Genomic DNA, 25680 nt, shown 5'->3' with positions numbered 1-25680 from the left:
GCCGGCGGGGGGGGGGGGGGGGGGGGGGGGGGGGGGGCATTGAATTGTTGTTGTTAAATGGGCTTGCAGCTTACTCTATATGATTTCATTAATAATAAATGCAACTTGCTATTTTCCAGTTGACTCTTTGGTTGGAGCATTGGGATTTTTCGCAAGTAACACAACTGTCAGCGTATCTGACAATGACAATGTGAGTAAATATGATTGTGATTTAAAGCCAAAAACAGCGTTGTCAGCTGTTATTATCACTTGTAAGAATCTCTACACTTTGACCGCAAGTGAGAAATAATTATGTGTGCAAAATGTGATCTAGATTTAACCTGGACTAATCTGTGTATCTTTTTGATATTTTAACAAGGCTGAAGCAAATTCTGCTTTAACAACTTATATTTTACCCAATATCTGTAGCTAATGTCAGGGATAGTTTTTTTCAACATGCTAGTGGTTTGGCTCATGGAGTTACAATGTTGAGCGGTCGGTCAGTCAGTACACCGCTTTTGTCCAGACTGAAATGTCTCAGCACTGGAGGGATTGCCATGAAATTTCCTGAATCCTATGGTGATTTGACTTTTCCTCCAGCACCACCATAACGTTGACATTTGTGGTTCAAGTGAAATGTCTCAAGAACTATTGGATGGTTGGCCACGGATTTTGGTACAAGTATTCATGTCTCCCCTCGGCATGAAACAACTTTTCATCAAGCGCCATCATCAGTTATGCCATGGAGTTGTGTCTATCATGGCGCGTACTGTGTGCGGAAAGAATATTTGATAAACAACACCAGTATGTAATGCTTATTAGGTGCCGGTCATGCTGGTCAGTTATGTTCTGGATGCTGGTCTGGCTAAATGCTGTACTTGTGAAGTTGTTACTAGTTGTCTGGTGAGTCAGTTTGTCAGTCAGTCCTCCCAAATCCAAGATTAACTGTTGAATGTATTTTTCTGCAGTTTAACAGAATGAACCATTGTACAATCTGTTAATTGGAATGTTCTGTTCTGATGTATAAAGGCGACTGTTGGCTCCTCATCATTTGCTCCTTTTTTTTCTCTTTCAGTCTGATTGGATCCTGATTATTAGCCTGTGTGTTGAGTCGTGATCGGATCATAGTCCATCTGGGCTGACAAAATTGGTACTGTGTGTAGTCACATGATCGTTCAGTCACATAGGTAACGAAATTTAGTGTCAGCCTTCAGGTCTCTGCCAGCCTCTCTTCTCTCAGCTAACTACCATTTTCCAGCATAGTGCAGAGCAATGGCCTAGTTCATGCCCTCTTGGATGTAATTTTGGCTGTGTGTGTGCGCGCATTGTGTGTATGTGGAGATCTCTCTGTTTTGTCTCCTACTCTTATCGTCTTTGTTTCCCGTTCTCTCATTCCCTCTCTGTCCTTTCACACTGTTCCTGTGTCTGTCTCTGTCAGTGTTGAGGCTTTTGTGGTGACACTGTGATACTCAGGCCAGTGATGCTGGTGTAGTTATCTCAGTAGTTTTACAGTTAGTGATGCTTGATGAGTGATGTTTAGCTGTTAACGATATTGCGTCTCCCCGTCTCTATGATGTTGGGTGTGAGGAAGTTATAGCTTCCCTGCTGTTTCTGTGCTGGATTCGATTAATTAGTAACCCGCTGCAGGTGATCGTTTAGAACCACACAGATGTCTGCAACTCCAATGCCTTTATTTCCACCACCACAACCACGTTCCTTCTGCACAACTGTCTGGTGAATAAGTGGTTCTATATAAAATCAAATAATATACAAGAAAAAAGATAGCTGTAAATAACGCAAAAAATGTGTTCAGGCATATCTGAAGCTAAAAGCAGCCTATTAACACTTTAGCCGCAGGTTTTTGTCTCTGTGCAGCACTGCACTCTGCTGGCTGATAAATAATGCGCAAGCAAACTTAACTGTATGCCACAGAGACATACTGAAGGCATACTAGAATTTTACACACTGTTATTCACTTGCGCTACACGTACTTCACACCAGATGACAGGTTGTTAAAGAATCTGGGCGTAGTTGCCTCAAAAGTCAGAGATGTCAGGTGGGGAGAGAGATAGTAGGGGGGAACTGGCAATAAAGTCACTGCTAGAGGGGGCCTTTTCCACAGTGGCCGTTTGGAGGAGTTGTAAAGACTTTTGATTTCTGACTGAACCACTTGTTTTCTAGTATAAGATTAGATAGATTGAATTGCTTCTCTTAGCAAATAAATCAACTTTAAAATTGTGTAATGATAATATTGGTAGCAGCTTTACTTTACGACGTCCAGTTTTAGGAGGATTGGGACAATACAAACTGGATCAGCATCATCTCAAAAGACTTTGGCAATTGGACTGTAATGCACTAAATACTTTGCGTGCATTGGTGAGACTGTTAGCTGTGTCATTTCAGATCAGATGGTTAGGATCTTTATGCTTATTTTCTGAATTCTTCAGTGTTGCATTAAGGGATTATGTAAATAAAGTCTATGATGCTGCAGTATCTTATTTACCCCATGTATTTATACATATTATTTATGTCCTTTCTGCTACATTTTCTATTAAACAAGCCCAATGGGTGCTTTTTGTTGTGTATTCTGACGTCCTGTGACAGCTGTCTGTTGTGCCAGGTATCGCTGGCTGTATCTGAGAGCCTTAAAGAGATAAGCTTCAACATAACGAGGAGAAAAAGACATGCCACGAGTACATGACGGCCCCATTCAATTTCCATATCCAAGAACCCACTGTATGGTTAAGTGACTAAATGGTGAGCAGGTAAACCAAATTTCTGCTAGGACGTTTAAATCCTGTTGAAGCGTCCCTGACCAAGACACTAAGTCTCAATCTCGTCTCTGGGGGCGCTGTTGTGTAGCTGATCTGTAGCTGAACCGGCGAAGAACAAGTAAAAAAAATAAATTCCCTCCAGGACTATAGTACTAGAACATTAATCCTGTTGTTTGAAAGTCCTTTATAAAGTGTGTTACTTTCCTTTTAATGTCCTATTTATCATTTTTACATTTTGCAGTCAAAGATCACCTGATCACCATAAGAGAGAAATGATTGGGGAAAGAATGGAGCAATGAAGGAGTGGAGGAGCAGATAGGGAAGATACTGGGAGGGAAAAGATAAGAAGGAAGTGAAGAAAAAGTGGGGGGGAAAGGGAGAGAAAAAAGGGGAGGGGGGTGTATCCATGGAAACATGAGGAGAGAGTGATGAGAGAGAGAGAGAGGAGGAGAAAGGAGTGGTGTAGTTTAAAACTGTTAGTTACAAGCACTGGAACAAAATGGTAGGCCCACAGCAGCATTTAACAGAGCAGCAGATCCGACATTTATTGAGACTTTAAATTGTATCTTTTTTAAATTACACTCAAAGTGATTGTGTTTGATAGCTTTATGCCGTGATATTTTATTATGACATTGTAAGTGAATTTGTAACATAACGGTGAAACATGGTAAGAATAAAATGAAACGTGGGACTGATGTTTTTTAACGCTGTTAGGTTGGTTTAGATTGATGACCTCGTAAACATGGAACAAACCCAGACTCGTCTCCCTGGTCATTTATATCTGCGTAAAAAAACTGAGAAAGTGAACGGGACGGTGTGGGAATGTGTATCTCGCAAGTCATGTAGCTGTTTTTCACTCATATTTAAGGACAGCAAAGATGAGATATTTCCAGGAACAGCTAACACGCCACTTGTTTTGGAATTTGGGACTTGATTCCCAAAGGACAGCACTCTTCGTACATATTACACTGTATACTTGCCTTAAGTGCTGCAAACAGGCTACCATAAATCAGCTGTTTACACCTGCTGCCAGCTTTGATGGCACATTCATAGATGGCAGTTAAATGAGGGTATCATGTCAGAACGTATAAATCTATCAGCTTAATTTGTTTTCCTTTATTGGCCTCCACGACAAAAGTAAACAGCACAAGTAAACAAGCACTTTCAACTCCAATTCAGCGGAAATTCAAGAAAAGAGAGAGATGTTTATGGGTCACAGAACTATATAGTTCGACCCAATAGCCAGTGGTGCTCGACCTCTGCGTTCACCACTTCAGTTCTACCATTTAAAATGGCAATTTCTGTGCCAGAGCTGCTGTTGATGTTGGCTGCATGTGTGTTTCAAGTAGAGGGTTTCCTCCCATCACAGTGCTGATTAGTGTAAGATCCAGAATGCTGTTATCTGGATTGTTTGCATAGAAATGTATCTGTGGGGTCAAATGTATTATACTACTGTGTTTGATTTTTTTAGTTGGTTATTAGTTGTTGTTTTAGGGCTTGAGGATCGAAAACAGAAATGTACATTTATTGTAGTAGTTGCTCATTTCAAGGGACTGCAGGGAGACGGGTAGCAACGTTTGGGTGAGATATAAAGATGGATGACAAATAAAAGGCATCAGACCAAAATGTGCTCCCATAGGTGTTCAATGGGGGTTGAGATCTGGTGACTGTAAAGGGTATAGCATATGATTCACAACATTTTCATACTCATCACACCATTCAGTGACCCGTCGTGGCATGGAAGGATTTTCATATGTAATTTATACAGGTTCATCCTTTAATTTGTCTTGTCTGTATAGAGTTAGTGTTTATTATAAGGGCTCAATTATTTATGAATGCTCATTTCAACCCATTATAGTGTGACTGTGTCAAAGTGTAGAACTTTGAATTCTCTCATGCCTCATATCTATGAGTGAGCACTACAGTCCAATATTTACAAATGTTTACTATTAATAGTGCATGAACTATATGGCAGTTACATCTCTGTAACAACCCAGTCTATTAACCAGCAACATTATATTCTGACTATAAACAATGCCATACCAACTTAAGCAGGGTTCTCACACAGTTGTTTTTGTGTATGTGAAAAGTGAACTGGTGTGACCTTTCACATGTTACCACAATGGGGAAAAAAGTACAAGTTATGGAACTATGTTCTTTCCTCCTTCCACTAAATGTCAGATTACAAGTGCATCATGGCTAATTTTATATTAATGGTAGATGCTTATGGAGAGGTGATGTAAAGTAGTCTGTCAGTCTGAAATGTGTTAAAATACGCAAAACTTTAAAATTTAGAGCTTTATTCTACTGAGGTGAACTATCAAACCAAGAACGCTGAGGAAAAAAACTAAATTGTACATAAATTGATTGCAGTTGTGTTATTAAAAGAACAAGCACTCACATCCGTCTATGTGTTAAATGACATCTGTGCATGTTAAGATAAGTAGAGTTTAGGTATAATGAGGGTCTGTGCAAAGTTTATGGAAGCTCTAAAGAGCTGAGCAAATCTGTCTGGGCTGTTGTTCTGTCCTGTGTAAGGTCACACTCCACCCATCTATCATCTTTGAGGACAGACTGCCTGTCCATAGCTGCCAACACCTGGACCACTGCATAGGAATAACGAGAAGAGAATTTGCAGAGCCACTTGTAGCACTACTCATTTTCGCACTTATTGCACACCTGACACATTTCTGTAGAAACTACATGTCAATTAGGGGTTTTGCATGGGCCCAGGTCGGTCACGACTACCTCCCCATTGTGGAAAAACCCATTGTCACTTTCAGAAAGCAGCACCTAATCAATATTCACGTGCTATTAAGTCAAGGAGAGACCTCTGCTTTGGTTTGAAACAGGTAAACTAACATTACTGCAAAGCATGTGAAATGTGTTGTGATTTTGTGATTTAGTTGGCTCAAGTTAGATAACTTCAGCTCGCCGGCTAATGCCGACCAGTTGCTAACATTATCTGGTGCAAAATACAATAGTTGTATGGCTTTCCACAGTAACTTCACCAGCGAACGCAATCCACGTTACTATCCTGTTTACCACTGGTATTATGTCATAGTGTTTATTCAGCTTGCAAGAAATGATGTAACTAGGGGTCGACCAATAATCGGTCTGACCGATTATCGGCGCCGATATTCAGCATTTTTTCAATAATCTGTATTGGTCATTTTAAAAACAGATCACCTATATAATTAATTAACAAAAAATGTGCTCCTTTGGCTTTGATGCAGCCGCCTCTCTCAGTCTGCTTGAGCCCACAGAGTGGTGAGTACAATGTCCCGCCTGTTGTACTAGGTGATTGGTTACAAGTCACGAGTAACCGCCTATCGACACTGACTATTGTGCAGAAGTAGCCAATAGAACGAGCGAGCCACCACGCTGCAGCCCCTCCCCTCCTCTCTCAGCAGAGCTCCGCAAATACACACACACAGAGCGAAGTGAGCGAAGATCAGTGTCTCTTACACAAGTTGACAATAACTAAGGCCGTAACTGTAAGTAAGTGCAGCAAAACCAGCAGTACTAGTAAAAGGCTGCTACTGCATCAGTACAACAAGCACAGATGTGTACAGAGAGATATTTCAATCTGCTCTGTCTCATCCACTGTAGCTGTGTTTTAGTTTTATACAAGCACATGTGCTAACTCTGCTAATAGCGAGTTTGTGATAAACAAGCTAAAACGAAATCTCTGTATGCAGCCTGTTTAGCTGAGATGCTACGTACCTTAAAATTTAGCAAATCCTTGCAAACTCAGCTGCTTGTTGAGAGAAACCAGCTGCCCTCCACCAGCAGCAGCAGAGAGAGGAGGAGGACTGAAACTGACTGGTGTCTTCGATCTAAACTTCACTCAGTATATTGATGTCAGGAATATAGTTTATTTTACATGTTCCATTTATTTCTAGTGAGACACTGATTTTGAATAGTGACTTTGCTGCTGTAATAAACTTTACTTTTGTTGCTGCTCTGAAAACAGTTAGTTATAAAAACCAATAAGAGTTTAGATAAAGAACAGAACAGTAAATAGTATCAGTAAATGTATCAATAAAATCCTAACAATATAAAATAAATACAATATAAATGGCAGCAGGTAAAGACAAAGTTTATGATAATTTATCACTCATAGTTAACAAGTCCATGTCTGGGATGGATCTCTAATTCATTTAATTTACTTTATAAAGATTAAACATGACAATTAACTAAAATCTTATTATTTTTAACAAAGTTTTGTGTTGGAGTTTGTGTTATTCAAAATTTTGACACCAAGATTAAAATTTTTAAAGTAAATGTATCTGTTCCAAATATCACCATATCCAAATATCGGTCATCAGTCTAATTGGTTACTAATAATCGGTATCGGGATTGGCCTGTAAAAAAACATATCGGTCGATCCCTAAATAGTACAAATCAAATGTGGAACGATTTGTTTATACTAGCTAAGGTTAGCATGGATCTCCCGCTGCTGCTTCGTAATGTTCAATTTAGACTTATTGTTTTACCGACACTCAGGTACACGGCTTCTCCACCGTCTCAGTCGCTGTAACTTATGTGACCCACATAATATACAATAATGCAACATTAGGGCGCAGTACAACAACACAGTGGAAGACCCATTCACTACAGTAATGTTACTGTGGTCTAACTGTTAAAGTGTGGCAACAATCTCATTTATAATATTCAGTCTAGCTCGTTAACTGTTTCATTCTGAACCTCCGGTGAAAGATAAACAAATAATAACGTTAGTCAGTCCCTCCAGGATTTTGCGATGTCGCGATCGCAACTATGAACACAAATTCAACAAATCCCCGTAAAATTCAGCGTGACTTGCAATTTAGACCAATCACTTTTCCTCAAATTTGACGTATCGTCGCCGTTTCCTGCAAAATGCTGTCATACGTCAGCTTGTCACTTCCTTGCAGCAGACGTGTGATACCACAGTCTCACATTTCACAACGTGCAATATTGTGATTGAACATAAAAGGAATAATCTACTGACACACAGAAAAAACTGTGGAAAAAAGTGGCAAAAATGCATGGAGGACGTCAGACGAGACGCATGCTGTCACACAGGCTGTTGCATCCCAGTTACAAGCGCTGAGAGAGATAAGGTAGGCTGGTTAAAATATGCATGGTTAGGGTTAGGTCAGCGAAATCCCGGAGGGACTGTTTACTGATTCAACTATAATTCTAACATTTAAAAACTCACATCTACCTTTGCAGTTTTCACTTATTCCCACAATTGCATCACAACAAAACATTGCAACTTTTATCACAATTTTTTAGAAAAGCTGCTGCAGAATCAGGCATTTTAGGCTGGAACAATTGCTGGTTAGTTTCTGAAAAGCAGGCAGGTGAGCTAACCGCGATGTATCACGTCGGCTAAATGTAGTCAGTGTAATGTTATCATGTAACGAGCATGGCTTAGTTCAACCTCAAGCTAATAAAAATATCGCTGTAACGATGCAGTGGGAGTTTACCTGAGTTTCCAGCATGTTGTGTGAAGCTGTCTACCAGTGAGTCTGTCTATTTGTGTCAGATTCTGCTCGCTCATGAGTTTGAGCACACACCTGGTTGCAATCTAAAATCCCCACCGCTAGTGGTGGAAAAACTACACATTTCCCCTTTAAATGAGTCAACAGTGTTAGAAGCATACTTTCTTTTTGTAATTGCAGCCTAAACATTGTTCACCACACATGAATAAGTTGCAGATTTAGACCTCAGCATGGTTAACTACCCTGATGAGAATTGCTGACTTGTTATTTCTTCTTATGCCAGTGCTTTACTATTTGCTTTGTGGTCAAGCGCAACGTTTAACAAAAGATGTTTGGCCAGTCGGCCTTTTGTTGGCACTAGTTCTTTGAGGTCATGTCAGTGTTTTAGGACCCTCTCAATGGTTACTTTTGGAGGTGGGTAAACAGCTATCCTACATGTCTTGTTGCTGTTTGGCTCTCTGGCCAGTTAGAGGAACTGACAAAAGTTGCACATATTATCAGGGTTTTAGCTAGAAATACAGCAATGCTGCTGACATAGTATTAGTGTCACACAGTAATGGTTGTGTTGTTCCTGTTCCAAACATATTTCTGTCCCTGAGACATCTTCTTCTTCTGTATTCTCCTGAACTTCCTGCGTCCTGAAGGCTTAAAATTACAAAATGTGTCTCTCTTATGTTATCTCTCTACATTTATTCATACAAGTGTTGTCAACTGAATTCCAAAGTTGGTCGATATTGCACCTAATCATCCAGTGTTTCGAGAGTACATAATTTTCACTCATGTACTGGGATCTTATAACTTAAATTTAGTTATTAAATAATTAATGAGCAATCCAGATTTTTCTCTGATTCCAACTCCTCAACCTCGAATAAGATATTTTACATTACAAAACTAAATGTGCCTGCGCTCTCTGGTGGAAAATTCATGCAAGGTTTGCTGTAATTTATGTCAAAAATCTGACTCCTTCTGAGTCATAGCTCACACAAACATGATACACAAATTTGTAGCTTCAATATGACTTACGCTGTCCGAGGATTTCATTATCATTTATTCACGAATAAACATCCATGAATCCATTTAGAAATCATAGAACAAAGACTTTCCTTCCAACTCCAGAACTTGCCCTAGAATCATCACATTTTTAAATTTTCTTCAGTATTCAACCTAATCTAGAAAACTTTCTTTAAGCTAATGTTGCACAAATTATTGAAATATGAAATTATATTAACAAGTTTATATAAAATAGGGCTCAAATTGTAGCTCAAATGTACTTACTTGAATCCATTGCAATAAGTTAGAGACGGTATTAAAGAAGTGGACGTAGCCACCGTGACGTCACCCACAGGTTTTTGGTCTGCCGTTTTGAAGCCTTGAGTTTGGTATTTTGGCTGTCGGCATCTTGGGATTTTGGAACCAGAAGTGGCCATATTTGGAGGAGAGTGTGGAGATAGCTAGCTTGGTTAGTAAGGTGCATCAGTAGTTCATGTTAGCTGTGATATTAATTGTCTAATGAAAAACGGGCTTAAAATTAAAAAAAATGAACAGCCGACTCCTTAGAGTGTCTTTTAGTACAGCCGAACGCTGAACTTAGACAAAAACAATGGCAGCACTCAAAAACAAGTTCACGGCTAGTTGAATGTACGCAATGGACACGATTTGCCTCTATCTTGTTTGACAGGTCGCCGTGGTAGCAACTTGTCATTCCCTAAAACAAACCCTGCGTTATCAAAAAGTGTTTACTGAGGTAGCAAATCACGTGAGAAGTAGGGTCATTTTATCATAGACGCCAAAGCAATCAATTATTTTTGCAACGAGTGGTGTCACTCCCCGCTGGCCATTATAAAGAATGCAGGTTTAAAGCACTAATGCTTTGACTTCACTTTTCTGACCTGGAGGTTGCAGCTTGGACCCACAGTGTCAGACTTCCTCCCCAATGCCAAAATATCTGTGGTAAGATAAAATTGGTCGATATAGCAGTTGTACTTTACTACTGAGAATCTCAGCATTTGAGCAGAATAAAAGACTAAGGCCTTTTAGCAAGGGTAAACCTCCCATCTGTGAACACATCACAGTATACCTCAGTGGAGCTGTTTTCACCTTATAATGAATCACATGGGTGATTACAACTGATGTTGGTATATTAAAATGTTACTGATCGTGTGTGTGTGTGTGTGTGTGTTAGAGAGAGGACTTCTGAGAACCAACAATACCGTTGTTCTTTTTCTTCTTCTTTTGCTGCAGCCATGTTTGTTAAACCACAAAATAGAGCGAGATAGGTTTTGTGCTCTTTCTCCCTTGCTCGCTCCCTATTTTTTTTCTACCTCTTTCTGTTTTTCTCTCTCCAGCTCTCTTCCCCTCCCCCTCTCTGTTCCTCTTTCCTCCTCTATCCCTCTTTCATTCTCTCTCCCTCTGTCTTTTTTTCCTCTCTTGGTTTCCATCAAGCTTTACCCCTCCCTCCCTCCCCTCTCTCTTTCTTTCTCTCTTCTTCTCTCACGTTGCACACTACCCCTCCCTCCCTCTCTCTGTCTCACTCTCACGTTGCTCCCTGCCCCATCTCTCTCTCTCTCTCTTTCTCTTCCTTTTTTGTATCTTTTTTCTGTCTTTCTCTTGCTCTCCCTCTACATCCTCCCCTCCCCCACTGCTGCCTCTCATTTTCTGTCTCTCTGCTTTCCTCTCTTACTCCACCATTTCACTCACTCACTCGCTCACTCACTCCCCCTCCCATCCCTGTTCTCTTTATCTCCTCCCCTCCCTCCCCCTTCAATCCCTCTTTCATTCCATGCAATCATCTGGTCTCTCTCTCTCTCTCTCTCTGCTTCCTCTATTACGCCCCCATTTTGTCCTCTGCTGTTTCCCTCTCTCTCTCTCTCCTCCATGTTCTCTCTATCCCGTTGTTTACCACACTCCTGCATGACATTTATGATACAAACTATTAAAAAAAACAGTTTTCTATCACAGAAAAAACAAACACATTAGAGAGAGAAACAGTTATAATTCTACGATAAAAGCTGTAGCTTGACTAAAAGCTTCTCTCCCCATCATTACATATTTGTTTCTTATTTAAGCGGTCCGTCTATGGAGCTTTTTACTGGCCGCTGTTATTCACATTAACCCAAATATAACTGCCTGCCTCCTGTAACAATCTGCCCCAAAGCTAGCTGTTTACCCTTCTGTTTGTCTATATTCAACAAGTGCCTAACTTGCCAGCCTACAAAACCGCCACAAATGACAGTCATCATCCTCACAGGAATGTAAACTAGATAAACCAGGTGACTGCCTCACCTCTCACTTTCACAGACATGGTGGCCTCATAAACTGAGCTGCCCCGTCTGCATAGCTGGAAGCCTCATCCATAGATCATTTACTGAGGTTTTACTGCATAAAAATACTGGGTATGATTTGAATTTTTCTCAATACTGTAGCGTTGCCAAGTCAAAGGAGCTATTTCAGGCGCCACTGGTTCCTGAATTCATGTTTCTCAAAGACAATGTTATGTGTAATCTGGTTCTTTGATTAAAAAAAAAAAGCCAGTGTACATAATAATATGAGGTGAGTACTTAACTACAACTCCCATGGTGCATTTTGGCAAGAAATTTCCAATTACAGAGCACATTCTGTCATGTGCGCCAGTAATGGCCAACGGGAGCTAAAGATTATGCTTTTGAGAAAACTGATTTTACAGTCTACCCTTTAAAGTACATTCGAGTACATTCGCGATTTTAACACGATAACGTGAATAAACACAACTCGCCATTACTACTGTATGAACCCAAAGTAAACATTTTGCTGTGATTAAATAGCAATAAACTGATTAAACTGATGCCGAAATAACTACAACATGATGCAGATTTGTTAAACATATGAATTTATTATCTTGGTCACAGTAAAGTACAACGACACATGTTTTCTGAACTCACCAGGTAGTTCAACCTCCTTGCTTTCTTGAGAAGCTCCAGTGAAGATAAATCAACGTTGAAATCCCAAAAACTAGTAAAAAGCTCATTTAATAAAAGCAGTTAACTCCGAGCTCCGCCCGCGAGTAAACGCTCTGAAGCCTTGGTGACATACGGACAATCTCAACACTGATAGGCTATCGCGACTCAGTGTCATGCGACTTTCTAGCTTGAAAATATTAAACTCACGCGAATTCCTTCACGTTGCCTTCTCATTGCTGACCCCGCCCCCTTCGCGTCAGTTCGCGCCGCCCGACAGGAAATTGCGGCTCTACGCGTCTTTGTATTGACTTTGTGTGTAAACTCACCGCCCCGAACGCTCGCTTCGCTTTTGGTCTGAAAGCACCATTAGAACTTAAAACTTGTGTTCATAACATAACCCTTTATGATAATTACACTATACAAGCGGTCCCTCGCACTACACAATTCCCTACTTTGGGAAATAAAAACATGTTTTTCTAAAGGCTGCAAAGTTCTCCATTGTTAAATGTTGTCTAAACATAAGTAGCTGTAAAAGACCTTTGCCTAAATAAATTGCCAGTCAGTAAATTTAATTAAAAGGAAATGAAAATGAAAAATGATGATTCAAACCAGAAACTCTGACTGCAAATGTTAGCAACTTCTGGTGGTTGACAAGGATATTTCTGTCGGTACCAAAAAACATTTACAAATTAGAGCTGTAACAATTATTTTTCATTGATTGGTTGATTGTTTTGTGTTTTATCATTTAGTCTTTAAAATGTCACAAAATAATAGAAAATGCCCACACATGCCGCATCACACTTTTCCTTGAGTCCAAGGTCACTTGTTTTGTCTGACCAACAATTTAATAGCCAAAAAATATGAAATGAAGCAGCAAAAGCAGCAAATCCTCAAATTTTAGAAGTTAGAACCAATAATGTTTGGCATTTCTGCGTGATAAAACTAAACTATTAATTGGTTATCAAAATTTTTGGCTGTTCATTTTCAGTGGCTTATCGATTATTGATTAATCAGCTAATTGTTCGAGCACTTTTACAAATTTATAGTTGTCTGACTTTAAATCTGAAGTTATGGACACACTTAGCAAATTGAGCCAGAATGTGGAACTAATATGGCTGCCTGCAAAGAGGGCTATGGCCAAACTGTCAACAGCAGCAAGCTCAGTGCAGACCCTGCCAGGCTCTCTCCCACCTCAGTGTCCTTTATCCAGAAAAATCCAGAACGAGTCTGGATACAGCTGAGACAGTTTACACCTAGCACCAGAATGTATCTCGAGCCGCCACATTCGGTCAGGTTTCACTTCCCGCTCCCATTTGATCTTATCTGTAGGAAACAGTGACTGCTGCTTAACAGAAAACATGCACATTTTGCTCTTGACCATACAGCTAGAAAATAGGTTTGCAGTGGCTAGTGGGTGGATCGGGTCACATTTTAATTGCTGAGTTTGTGAACAAGACTTCACACCCCATGGTATGTTGTGTAGGTGCGCTGGGGAATGGTCAGTTTAGTTTCCTTTTAAATGGGAAAAATGTATCTCTGCGATCATGGGCAGCCATCAATTTAAAGATAAAACAGTAAAGCAAGCGTTTCTATAATTTAAGTCAGTTTGGATAAAGAGTTTAAAGGTGAAGAAACCAATTAAAAGAGCAATATGAGTGGGGGTTAATTTCCAGGATTTCTTTACTTTTGTACATTTTTTTAGATTGTATTCCTTTGCTCTATCACACTTTGGATGTGCATGTCTTAACCCATAGAAATATTGTAAAACTAAGCAAAATCGTATTGTACAGACTAAATTCAGTGGAAACATCTTGTGTTGTTTTGTGTGTGATTGGCAGGAGGTGGGTTGTAGCATAACCGCAGAGAGCGTTAACTATTTGTGGAAAGTTTTATTTTGTCGGTGAAAACACGGAAATCAGTGAGGCTGAAAATAGAGGCAAGTCAGCCCCACTTGTCACATCTCTGCCCTTGAAGTATTTCTCAGTGTGCACTTCCATATGAAACAGTGAGATGTCTGATTTAAAATGTATAGTCTTAAACATTCTGATGCGGCTTTGTGTAGGAGAAACAGTTATTATGACATAATTAATATGTTTAAAATATTCATAGAAATAGTGATTTTATTAGACAGGCTTGGAAACAAATCCACAAATTAACCATCAACACTACTGCTGCAAAACAGCCACAAATTACCTGCTAAGAAAATTTCCCCCAAAATTCTTTAGTGTATACCTTGTTTAGAAAACCTTTTAAATGCAGTCCACATAAACAAAGGGTCAAAGAAACAACAATGCTGGTGATGCTGGATGGTTTCTAAGTTATTCATTTTCTCAAGTAATCCATTAAACATTTTATAAAACATAGTAAAATATTCCATCAGTTTTCCAAAGTGATGTCTGTTAAATGTCTTGTTTTGTCCCGAACCCAAAGAGATTCAGGTCACTGTAATAAAAGATTGAAAACCACAGCAAAATATTCATATTTGAGAAGCAGGAACACCTAAAGTTTTGTCATTTTTGCTTCAAAAAAACTTGTTATAACAATGAGTTGATTATCAAAATTGCTGCAGATTAATATTTTGGCGATCAGCCAATCATTTAAACAATGAATGACTGACTGCATCCGTTTTCCTCACCTCCTCTTTCAGATTTGCATTAGAACCTTTGGTTTCTTGAAGCGATCGGTTGTGTCTTTCATTTGTTGAACATTAGGCGGTTCTTCTTTGAAACCCTTGCACCTGGAGTGTTTCACTGTATTCATCTATCATCTCTCTTGGGAGCCATGTAAAACTACTCTGGCTTGAGAGGTGGCAATGCTACAAAAAAGGAAAACCAGTATCTGGCCGGCCCAAAGTAAACAAAGGTCTGTTGTTTGCAATGCATTATTACTGTGTGTTCGGTGACATGGGAGGGTGCGTGATTGATCTGTAGAAACTCACTTTATGAAACTTAATGTTGTGGCTATACAACATATTGCAGAGAGCGCACACTTTGAACATATACAGCATGGCCTCAACTGTCCATTCTCTCCTGGCAGCTTCACAATGTCTCAGGAAACTCCAGCAAAAGACATGAGGCTTTGGTTTGTCCTCGCATATATTGACACCAGCTGAAGTGTTTGTTGCAGAGTGCATACAAGACATCTTGAATGTTGCTGTATCTTTGTTTATTTCTTAGGGCTAGGAGGAAGCGTCAGTCAATCATTTGAATCCCATTTTCTTAATTTCCCTCCGTAATTTGCAGCATGGTAATCTGCAATTTCTGTTTCCTCTCAGTTTCATCATTGGCAGGATATGCATGACCTTTGTGGACTCTCAGGCTACCGGTTGGCAACATCTCCGCGGCTGTCTCCTCTTTCCACGCATCCCCAATCTTTGCTGGCGGTGCGCTGGTTCGCGAGACGATGCGAAAAAGGGATGAAAGTTCTTCACAATCGAACCTCGACGTTTCCCGAGGTGTCAGTCAGAGGCCCAATTTGTGTGTGTGTGTGATTGAGGCAAGGAGAGAGGGAGACACTGGCCTGTTTGATGCATCATTAAGAGCAGAACAACACATTTTAATCTCTCCTGTAACTCTCATTTGATCTGTTTCTTCCCTACATCCATCTTCCATTTCTTCTTATTCTTTTACCGCATTCTGCTCCACTCTTCCCATCCCCCTCCTTCTCTTTCTCTCCCTCTCTCTTTCTGTCTCTCCCCTCCACCCCTCCCCTCTCTTTTCCTTCAGTATTCTTTCCTTTCACTCCCTCCTCCTCCTCCTCCTCTCTTTCTCCATCTTCTCTCCCTCTCTCTCTCTTCCATTCGCTCATCTCCTTGTCAGTCACCTTCTATCTCTTTCTCTCCCTCTGTCTGTCTCTCTCTCTCTCTTCTCCCCTCTCCTATCACATACTTGCATCCAAGTCTGTGCACGAAACAATCTTCCAACACTTTTCTGTACTCATAAACCTTACTTGATAAATGAGAGAGTGAAATACTAAGGCAGAGAGAGAGAGAGAGATACATAGAGGATACACAGGAAAAGACTCAGCAATAGATGGAGCTAGAGGAATAAACAGATAAAGGAAGGGAGACAGACAGGGATAGGCAGAAACAAAGACAAAGAATGACAGACGGAGATGGAAGAAAGGAGGGCGAGTGAGGTGGGAGGCAGCCTGGTGGATCCATAATTTCAGACTGATGTGATGTTGATTTTGTTTTTCTTGCTGGGGTGTATGTGTGTGTGTGTGTCTTGTGACTTTGAGGTGACTTAGCCGATTTATCACCAAACTATCAAGGAGCCTTGTGCATCAGTGACACATAAGCTTTTTTTGTTTGTTTATTTGTTTTTAAAACCCTACTGGCCACATGCTCCTTTTCCAGAGGAAGTATTTGTTTGTTTGTTTTTTGTGTCTGGCCTGTGTTTGTGCTCGTGTGACCAGAGTCACTACCGAAACTGTGCTGAAGAAGAAGAAGAGGGGTGGAGGCGGGCAATGTTAGCCCCGCCTCCCCTCATCCCTCACGTATAAATAGGAGGCGAACAGAGTCCATTCTCACTTCAACACTTGCACTGAAGAATGAGATCCTTAAAGCACCTGAAACCTCACAGCAGGAGGAGCGTGGTGAGTTTATTGGCTCTCACTCGTAGCATATTAAGTGGTAGTTTGCTGAGCGGGGGGTGGGCAACATGGGTTGATCACGTCCCAGCTGAAAGACAGGTAGAAAATGGCCCTCGGAGATGCTTTGATTCTTTGTAGATGTTCTTTGTTTTTAAAGTTGCCATTTGCGGATTTCTTATTTCTCACAAATTAAGAATTGTCTCTGGCATCATGGCCTTCTCTACTCGCCCTCTTTTGAGCTTTTCCCAACTCTTCTCCGTTCCTCTTTTTTCTCTCGCTTGCCTCTTTCACTTCACAATTTTTATCTTTCATTCTGTCTGGCTTTCATTTTGTCATTTTCTTTCTCCTTCTGTCTCCTGGTTGCTCATTGCCTCTCCCTCCCTCCCTGTCTACAAATCTTTCTTTCTCTGTCTTCCTCTTGCTCTCTTCTGACTGCTGTCTCACACTCACCCTCTCACTCTTTCACTCAGCTCTCCCCCCTCCCTCTCTCTCTCTCTCTCCGCTCTCCCCCCTCCCTCTCTCTCTCTCTCTCTCTCTCTCTCTCTCTCTCTCTCTCTCTCTCTCTGCTTTCCTCCTGCCCCCTCTTCTCCTTATCTCTTCTCTACCTTTCATTTTCTCTTTTTTCTTTTTTCCTCTACCCCTCCCCTCCACAAGACTCTTGCCTGCTCTAAGCTCTCTCTCTCTCTCCTGCTTTTCTCCCTCCCACCCTCCCTCTGTCTCTGCTTTTTCCTCTTCCCCCCCTCTGTTCTCACTCTGCTCTCCTCTGTTTCTGTCTCCTCTCCTGCTTTTCCATTCTTTTTTTTCATTTCTTTAATCTTGCTCAGTTTATTCTCAATATTTTTTCCTTCTTGCACTTGAATGTGTGTGTTTGTGTATAGTTCAGTAGGCCATCTAATCCCCCACAACACACATACACGGACACAAGCCATACATGGTTAGCACGCTGGATTAGGATGGTGTCTTTCATAGTTCTTGTGTCTCAGTCACTAGAGCTAAAGGTTTGCGTTTGGGCAGTCTTGATTCAGGTTTACTTCTTATACCAGAACCATTGAATTGGGATGAGGTTAGTCTCAGTAGGAGGAAATATTCTATTTTTGTTGTGTAGTCTTTGTAGTGATGCAATAAAAATCTCTGTTTCTCTTTGTCTCTTCCTCCTTCTGTCTATCTCAACAACTGGCTCAACGAGACACTGTGATAGGATGATGAGTCTTTACACCTTTTTGTCGTTATTGGGTCACTTTTGATGAAGGACATATTCTCGTTGGAGGACAGTATGCTGTAGTATGACTGTCATTACTTTTCTGCCTGTGTAACAGTTTAGATGAGATGTATTTGGTTGTAGGCTAAGTATCCTGTATTGACAAATGTTGTCAAGACCAAGCTGTGTTGTGTTCTCGATTGTTTTCTTAGCTTCTCCTAGCCAGTTTTGTTTTGTTTGGATTTGAGAAATTGGCTGAAACAACAAAACAGACCTTTACCTATATTTAAGATGGTGACAGAGAAGAAATCCATAGTTTCATTTGTTTTCCCCACAGCACCATGCAGCAGAATGTAAACTCTATTTTGTCAGATATATATTTGTTAATTGCTTCCGTGCAGTGCTGACATCTTGCCTCTTTGTGCATGTGTGTGTCTTTCTGTTCCAGGAGGAGGCGAGCCGGCGCCTGGGTAGATGTGAGCCCAAGGTAATGGCCAGGCTGGTGGACATAGGCACACAGACAGATCCAGTTGTCGTGCTGTCCTTGGCCCAGGCCGCCGTGCTAGGTCTCATCTCCCAGAATGAAGTGTTCGGAGCTACCATTGCACCTAACGGCTTCTACACCGGCGAACCCAAAGAGTCCCCCGCGCCACCAGTAGACGGAGTCGACTACGAGTACGCAGACCAGCTTATCGGAGCCAACGGAGATTACCTTGGAGACAATTTGGGCGAAGAGGGTCAGATGCAACCCAGCTGCAGTCAGAGGAGGTGGCAGCAGGGGCCCCCTCAACATCCTGACGGGAAAATGGTTGGCCCCGATCGTCACAGCCTTCAAGGCGGTGACGTCTCCTCATCCCATGTGAAAGGGGAAGTGGTGAACTCTGGGATGTCCTCCTGTGTCCACATGCTTAACAATATGGCTCCCAGAGGTGGTTTAGTACAAGTGGATCCAGCCACCCTCAGAGGCACCAACAAGAACTGTTCAGAGTGTGAGCGGGAAGCATCCAACCAGCAGCAAGCCAACACACATGTTCACCCTCCTCCCCCCCAGGTGGGCCACAGAGGAGGGGAGCAGGGCCACAGAGGACTGCAGGGCCAGCGCCCTATGGGGGGCCACGGTCGAGGTGGCAGAGAGGATCATGAAGAGGTAGAACATCAGGGGAACAACATGATGAAGCCTACACAACAGGAGGAAGCCATCAGCAGCTACTTCCAGACCAGTGAAGTGGGCAGCTATGATTCGGCGGAAATGGGCATTGGGGGGGGTGAGTATGAAGACGGCAGCCAGAGCATGATGTGGACAGATGGGAGTGGAGGAGGGCAGCACCAGCAGCCTCCGCACCCCCAGCCTCCACGGCGGCACGGCGGCCGCAGAGTGGACCGGCTAGATATCAACATCCAGATTGATGAATCTTACTGCGTAGACGTGGGAGATGGTCTGAAGCGCTGGAAGTGCCGCATGTGTGATAAATCATACACCTCCAAGTACAACCTGGTCACGCACATCCTAGGCCACAATGGCATCAAACCACACGCCTGTCCACATTGTGGGAAGCTCTTCAAGCAGCCCAGTCATCTTCAAACCCACCTGCTGACCCACCAAGGTACGCGGCCCCACAAATGCACGGTCTGCAAGAAGGGCTTCACCCAGACCAGCCACCTGAAGCGGCACATGCTCCAACACACTGACGTCAAGCCCTACAGCTGCCGCTTCTGCCGCCGCGGCTTTGCCTATCCCAGCGAGCTGCGGGCGCACGAGGTGAAGCATGAGCGCGGACGTTGCCACGTCTGCTCGCAGTGCGGCATGGAGTTCCCCACCTACGCCCACCTCAAACGCCACCAGACCAGCCACCAGGGCCCCCACACCTTCCAGTGCACAGAGTGCAACAAGTCGTTTGCCTACCGTAGCCAGCTCCAGAACCATCTCTTGAAGCACCAGAGTCCGAGGCCTTACACCTGCTCCCAGTGCGGCCTGGAGTTTGTGCAGCTCCACCACCTCCGTCAGCACTCACTCACTCATAAGGTACTGACACCGCCGCCGGACACTTCAGCTCCCACCCAGACTTCCTGACTGCTCTAGTTACAGACACGCTGTAAATATTACCTGTATAGCTCATTAGACTGTTAAGGGTTTTCCTTTTGTGATCTAAAATAAAATGATAGTGGAGAACGAAAGCAAACACACACACACAAAAAGAGGCACAATCGGATCACCAAAGGGAGGATACCACCCCTCTGTTGTCCAAAGGCCTTTCTGTCCTTTACCCACTGAGACCTGGGTGAAGTAGACAGGTAAGAGCACTTACCCTGGCAGGCAGCCATCTTCTGTACTGCGTCCTTTTGTGTTTTTATGTCAGATTTTTGGTGTGACTAAGGCTTGCTTGGAATTTCTGAAGTCAGAATAGAAGCAAGTACAAACAGCTAAATGTCCTGTTCTAACATAGACTAGACTAAACTAGGCTAACCTGAAACTAAATGTTAATAAAGTCAAATTAAATAATAGGAAGCAACTTCATCAACAACATACCAAGGACGGTCTTTGCTACAGGATTATTTTCATCCACTTATCATTGTAGTGCTAACAAGTCTGGGTCGGGATGTGCCTATTTTTTGCATGCAGACACATTAAATCCAGTTGATCACTCATTCACTATTCAATAGATTAAGCTCCAGGATGAGAGAATTGAGTTTCTAGCTTTTCAAAAAAGTTTGCTCATGTTAACAAATCCGGCCAAATAATTCTCCTGTAAGCTGTAAAGTTAAAAAAACTGTTCAAGTGTGCTGTGATGTTTCATCTGCTTTTAGAGAAATGGCAATGAGAAGTAGAATAGATATGTCTGTTCAGTGCTGCATTTTCACAAAGATTTGATTCTGTACATCTACAAAACTGAGCGTCGTCATGTACTCCTCATTATAGTCCTCGTCTGAATGAAATGTCTGTAATTGCTCAGTGCCCCCTGTCTGTTCTACCCGCATGCACACAATTACTCACACACACAGGTGAGGAAGAGAGAGATGAGGACCACAATTCATTTAATGTAACCAGAGGACTCAATTTGAAGCCTTGATTATTACTTGTCATTCTGAAATGCGCAGCAATGACATCTTAAAATTTCTCTGAAACTGCACTCTTCAATTCACCATTGAATGAGGCAATTTTTAGAAACTGCCATCATTTTCTTAATACAGATAGATAGAGCGACGGACGTATAGATGGATCAGATCATTTCCGCTAGTTTCTAATAGAAATCACACACAGCGTCAAATGAAAATGCTGAATTCCCAAGGATTTACCTAAATTTGATTACTTTCAGGGCAGCAAAAATCCTAAGCCACACTCATCGAAATGAGAGAGCTGTCTGTATTCTCAGTAGAGAAAATGTTCTCTTTTGTGGCTTGTATTTGAGCCTGCTGTCTGCTCACTGCTCCCCCTGGTGGACAACAGCAACACATACCGATTGTTGTGTAGGCAGCGGGTGGACTGACAGTCTGCCAGATTTGTCTGCTTATACAAACACTGTCTGTCGGCACACTGGTGACCTGTGATACATATTTGTTCTTCTCAATAACCCAGAATCCATTTATTCAGACCCACTTTTTTTGTCTGCTGATATTGACTGCAGAGTGGAGTGTATAGGGCTACAGCACATTCATTTAGACAAGCCCCAAGGCCTTAGATGCTGTGAATTGTCTGCTCTTGTGACCTGCTTCTTAATGTTTATACATATCCTGTCGCATGTGGTTGAGAATGTTATGGGAACAGAAGAAGGAGGGATAGAAAGGGCTTTTTCTTTTTTTTTTTTTGCTGTACTATAGCAATCATTTTGATACACCTACCTTGGTTGCCTTACATTTTGATATAGTCAAACAAATGAGCAGCATCTCCCAGGCAGAATGTGAATGTCATAAGGTTAAAATATTCTACAAAATTGCCACCGACATCCCAGACAAATGGTTGCTTTGCCGTCATAGCACATTGGCTTTACATAGTATTTGCACGACATGATAACAACTGAAAAATGTTCTGTTCATTAGAGTACATCTTGGCATCATGGCCTGCATGTTTTACAGGAAAGTTATACATTCCCTGTTGATTTGTGGATGGAATTGTATATTGTTACAGTACCACAACAAAGTTTGATACTTTGTTATATTCCAGGAAAGTATAAGTCACACCAAATTGAAAAAATATGTGTATAATGTCTGTATGTTCAAATTTGAGTGAGTTATAAATCTGAGAAGAGTGCAGTTTTTTGTACTTACTGCGGCAATCGGGTGCTAAGGGTTTTAGTGTCTTAATTGCCTCCATGAGCTGTGTGCCACTGCTGCTCCTCCAACTGCTGACTGTGTTGACAAGTCAGGCCATATCAGCAGCCAAACTACAATACTAACTTCCCGTTTTAAAAACACCAGCATGTACGTGTGTCTTTCACCTCACACTGTATTTTCCTCAGTCTCTCCCCAACTCTTGTGCCCCTCCAACTCACAGTTTGAAAAGCTGTGATTTAAGCAATAAATCTAGTCATTGCTATATTTGAGTGTTTAACCCTTTCCTTCTGTTTGGACTCTGCAGGGGATGAAAGGCCACAAGTGTGACGTGTGTTCCCGGGAGTTTACCCTGTCAGCCAACCTGAAGAGGCATATGCTCATCCACAACAGCGTCAGGCCCTTCCAGTGTCACGTATGCTTCAAGAGCTTCATCCAGAAACAGACCCTCAAGACCCACATGATCGTCCACCTACCTGTGAAGCCATTTAAATGCAAGGTGAATATTTGAACTTGAAGAGTAAAAAAGGAAAAGAGATTATATTCTGGGTTAGTAGCAAATGTAAGATTTTCTAATCAATTTCGGTGTGAAATGAGATGTGATGACACATTTTAAAATTAGTTCAATTTAATTTAACAGGATTATGTAAAGTGGAGAAATTAGAAAATATGCTGCTAGGAAGCAATTCATACGGTTCGATACCAGTGGTTTTGCTACAATTAAATTCATATTATTAGAGTGGGATAAAATCCCAGCGGTTTGAGGCAGCTGACATCAGGCAGGATGATCGTTACCTCCCATCTACAAGTAGCTACTGCGACGTATATATTTACATTTATTTATGTCCTTGTTCATCAGTGTCAATATTTGTGGTTCCTTTTTTTCCAGGTATGTGGCAAGTCTTTCAACAGAATGTACAACTTGCTGGGCCACATGCATCTCCATGCTGGCAGTAAGCCCTTCAAGTGTCCTTACTGCACCAGTAAGTTCAACCTGAAGGGAAACCTCAGCAGGCACATGAAGGTCAAACACGGAATGGACGTCTCACCAGAAGGACAAGGTGAGACCCGCTGCACACATAATTTCTATTATTCATTCCACACCAGTGACCCTCTGATCATAAACCTAGTACTGACCTGGACCCTGGTCCAACAAATTCAACACAAAATTTAACACGCCTGCTCCCCATTCACACCTGAGACCTTGTAACTCTAACGAGTCACATGACACCGGGGAGGAAAAATGGCTAATTGTGCCCAATTTGGACATTTTCACTTAGGGGTGTACTCACTTTTATTTTAAGCGGTTTAGACATTAATGGCTGTGTGATGTGTTATTTTGAGGGGACTGCAAATTTACACTATTATACAAGCTGTACACGCGCTACTTTATATTGTAGCAAAGTGTCATTTCTTCAGTGTTGTCACATGAAAAGATATAGTCAAATGGGTGGGGTGTATTCACTTTTGGGAGATACTGTATATATATATTTTCTCTTGCTTGTTTTTGCTTTTCTGTTGTTCAGTTCATTTATGTTTCATTTATTGATATAATATGTCTACAATTTCTTCAGCATGGTGACACTTATTAGTGAAAGGAATATGGTAGCTTTGGTACTTTTATATCTTTTTTTTTTTACAGCTTTTTTTTTTGTATTTTCCAGAAGTTCTTCCAGAAATAGAAAGCCAGGGGGAGTATGAAGGACAGAACTTCGGCTTTACATCACCAGACAATATGGACAATGGAGGCTCCCAAAACCTCACTAAACTCACTACAGCAAACATGGAGGACATGGAGGAGTATTACAATTTTGGGAAGGATACAAGCAGCTACACTACACCTTGAGTGGTGATGGGCCAGAAGACATGTTTTGCTTTTGTTTTGTTTTTTTGGAAGGCAGAAGGAAATTACAAAGTTGTTGACAAGGCTTTGGGAGACACTGGGAAAGGGGTTTTCATTTAGTTTTGGCCTCCTTGCAGAAGAGCCAGAACTGACAGACTCTGATGGGAGGCCAGGAAGGAGACGCACTTCAAAGGAGACGTTTCAGCTCTGTTGCTGATAGCAGAGACGCCGAAACTGTTGACGCGGGCTGGAGCTCCTTTTTTGGGGGGGATTACTGCGCTTACAGACTCAAAGACTCTCACTGGCGGACAGTCAAATCTGTATGTTGTGTGTATGTATCAGTTATTTGAAGAAAAAAAAGAAGAAAAAAGTTGCATTTGCAGAGCCATCAGTTACTTTTGATGTGATAAAAATTTGTTTACCATTTTGCCATTTTTGTCACATTCACAACCAATGTATGCCCTTATAGTTTTTGACTGAAAGTGCCAGCTAGAGACATTCGCAGCTAAGCTTCCGCCTTGTCAGCTATTTACTCACTGTATATCGAACTTTTGATACATAGTCACAACATATTCATAGGTTTGAATGCTCTTACTAAAAAGCTCCTAATTGTAGTAACCTGTTTCTACCCAGCCCTCCGTTTAAACAGGACGGTCTTTCAATGCTTGTGTGCTTTGCACAGGACTTTATAGCCTTTTTCTTGGCAGGTCACTTCCTACCAAAGTGGCTACTGTCCCATGTCGGCTGACATCTGAAAACAATGACACCGACATGTAAAGCCCTCTCACTGTACAAATGATTCTTCAACATGCAGTGTGCTTACTTACCGTTTTCGTTTCACATGGTTTAGCTTTACATTAATAATCTATCCCGTGTAGTGAATAATCTGCTCCAGTTTTTGAATTACTGAGTGAACAATACAAAGCACTTTTTCATTGAGACCTGTCATTTTTCTGTGAAGGCTGTCTTCTGTAACTCATTTGCCTCAAGGAGAAGAGCTGGGGGAAGTAAGATTGTACAATCTTCCAAACCCCCATAACGGCAATATTATGAAACACAAACAGATATGCTTTCTCAGTAGGTATTTTGTAAACTGCAGTTTCCTTGATATGGATATTTCACAGTTGTCAGTTCAAATGTGAATTGAAGAATGAGCAGTTTGTATGGAGAATCAGCAGTTTGGGTTTTTTGTTGTTTGTAGTTTCAGCACTCTTAAATCCAGGGCTCTTTTCACTTCACTTTCAATTCAGTTACTTCAGAAAGATATTCCTCCCTCTCAATGGGAAAAAGACACTGAAAATGGATATAAATCCAATCTGTAGATTTAAAAGAAGGAAATATTATTATTTGGTAGTCCTGGTTAAATTTTGATTGGTTGAATTGAAAGTGGACTGATGCTAGTCCTGCTATTCATAATTCTGTTTTGGGGAAGACCGTCAGTTCCCCCTGTCCTGCCATGCAGGTCAGCCTTGATATGCACACTAAACCAGAGGAATGGTCTACTTGTTCATTTTTGAAATGAGGAGTATCAAACTGAGACCTCATGGAAATTGACCATGGATTATTTAATAAAGGTTATCTAGTTTAAATGAGACTGATG

At 41.5% G+C, this 25680-nt stretch overlaps 1 protein-coding gene across 1 annotated transcript in view; it reads left to right on the top strand.

Moving 5' to 3' along the window:
- znf710b (zinc finger protein 710b) overlaps positions 1-25669 on the top strand; it is a 27916-nt gene extending 2247 nt beyond the window's left edge. Inside the window, exons 2-6 of the mRNA XM_046032874.1 lie at positions 120-190; positions 18420-19994; positions 22545-22736; positions 23127-23298; positions 23902-25669. Of these exons, the coding sequence (XP_045888830.1) occupies positions 18462-19994; positions 22545-22736; positions 23127-23298; positions 23902-24083 (2079 nt within the window). The 5' untranslated portion in view covers positions 120-190; positions 18420-18461 and the 3' untranslated portion in view covers positions 24084-25669. The remainder of the gene's footprint in view (positions 1-119; positions 191-18419; positions 19995-22544; positions 22737-23126; positions 23299-23901) is intronic.
- The last annotated feature ends 11 nt before the right edge of the window (positions 25670-25680 follow it).

Source organism: Micropterus dolomieu, linkage group LG20, assembly GCF_021292245.1.
Source record: "Micropterus dolomieu isolate WLL.071019.BEF.003 ecotype Adirondacks linkage group LG20, ASM2129224v1, whole genome shotgun sequence".
Taxonomy (NCBI): Eukaryota; Metazoa; Chordata; class Actinopteri; order Centrarchiformes; family Centrarchidae; genus Micropterus; species Micropterus dolomieu.
The sequence above is the reverse complement of the archived record's forward strand: the minus strand, read 5'-3'. Positions and strand labels throughout refer to the sequence as shown.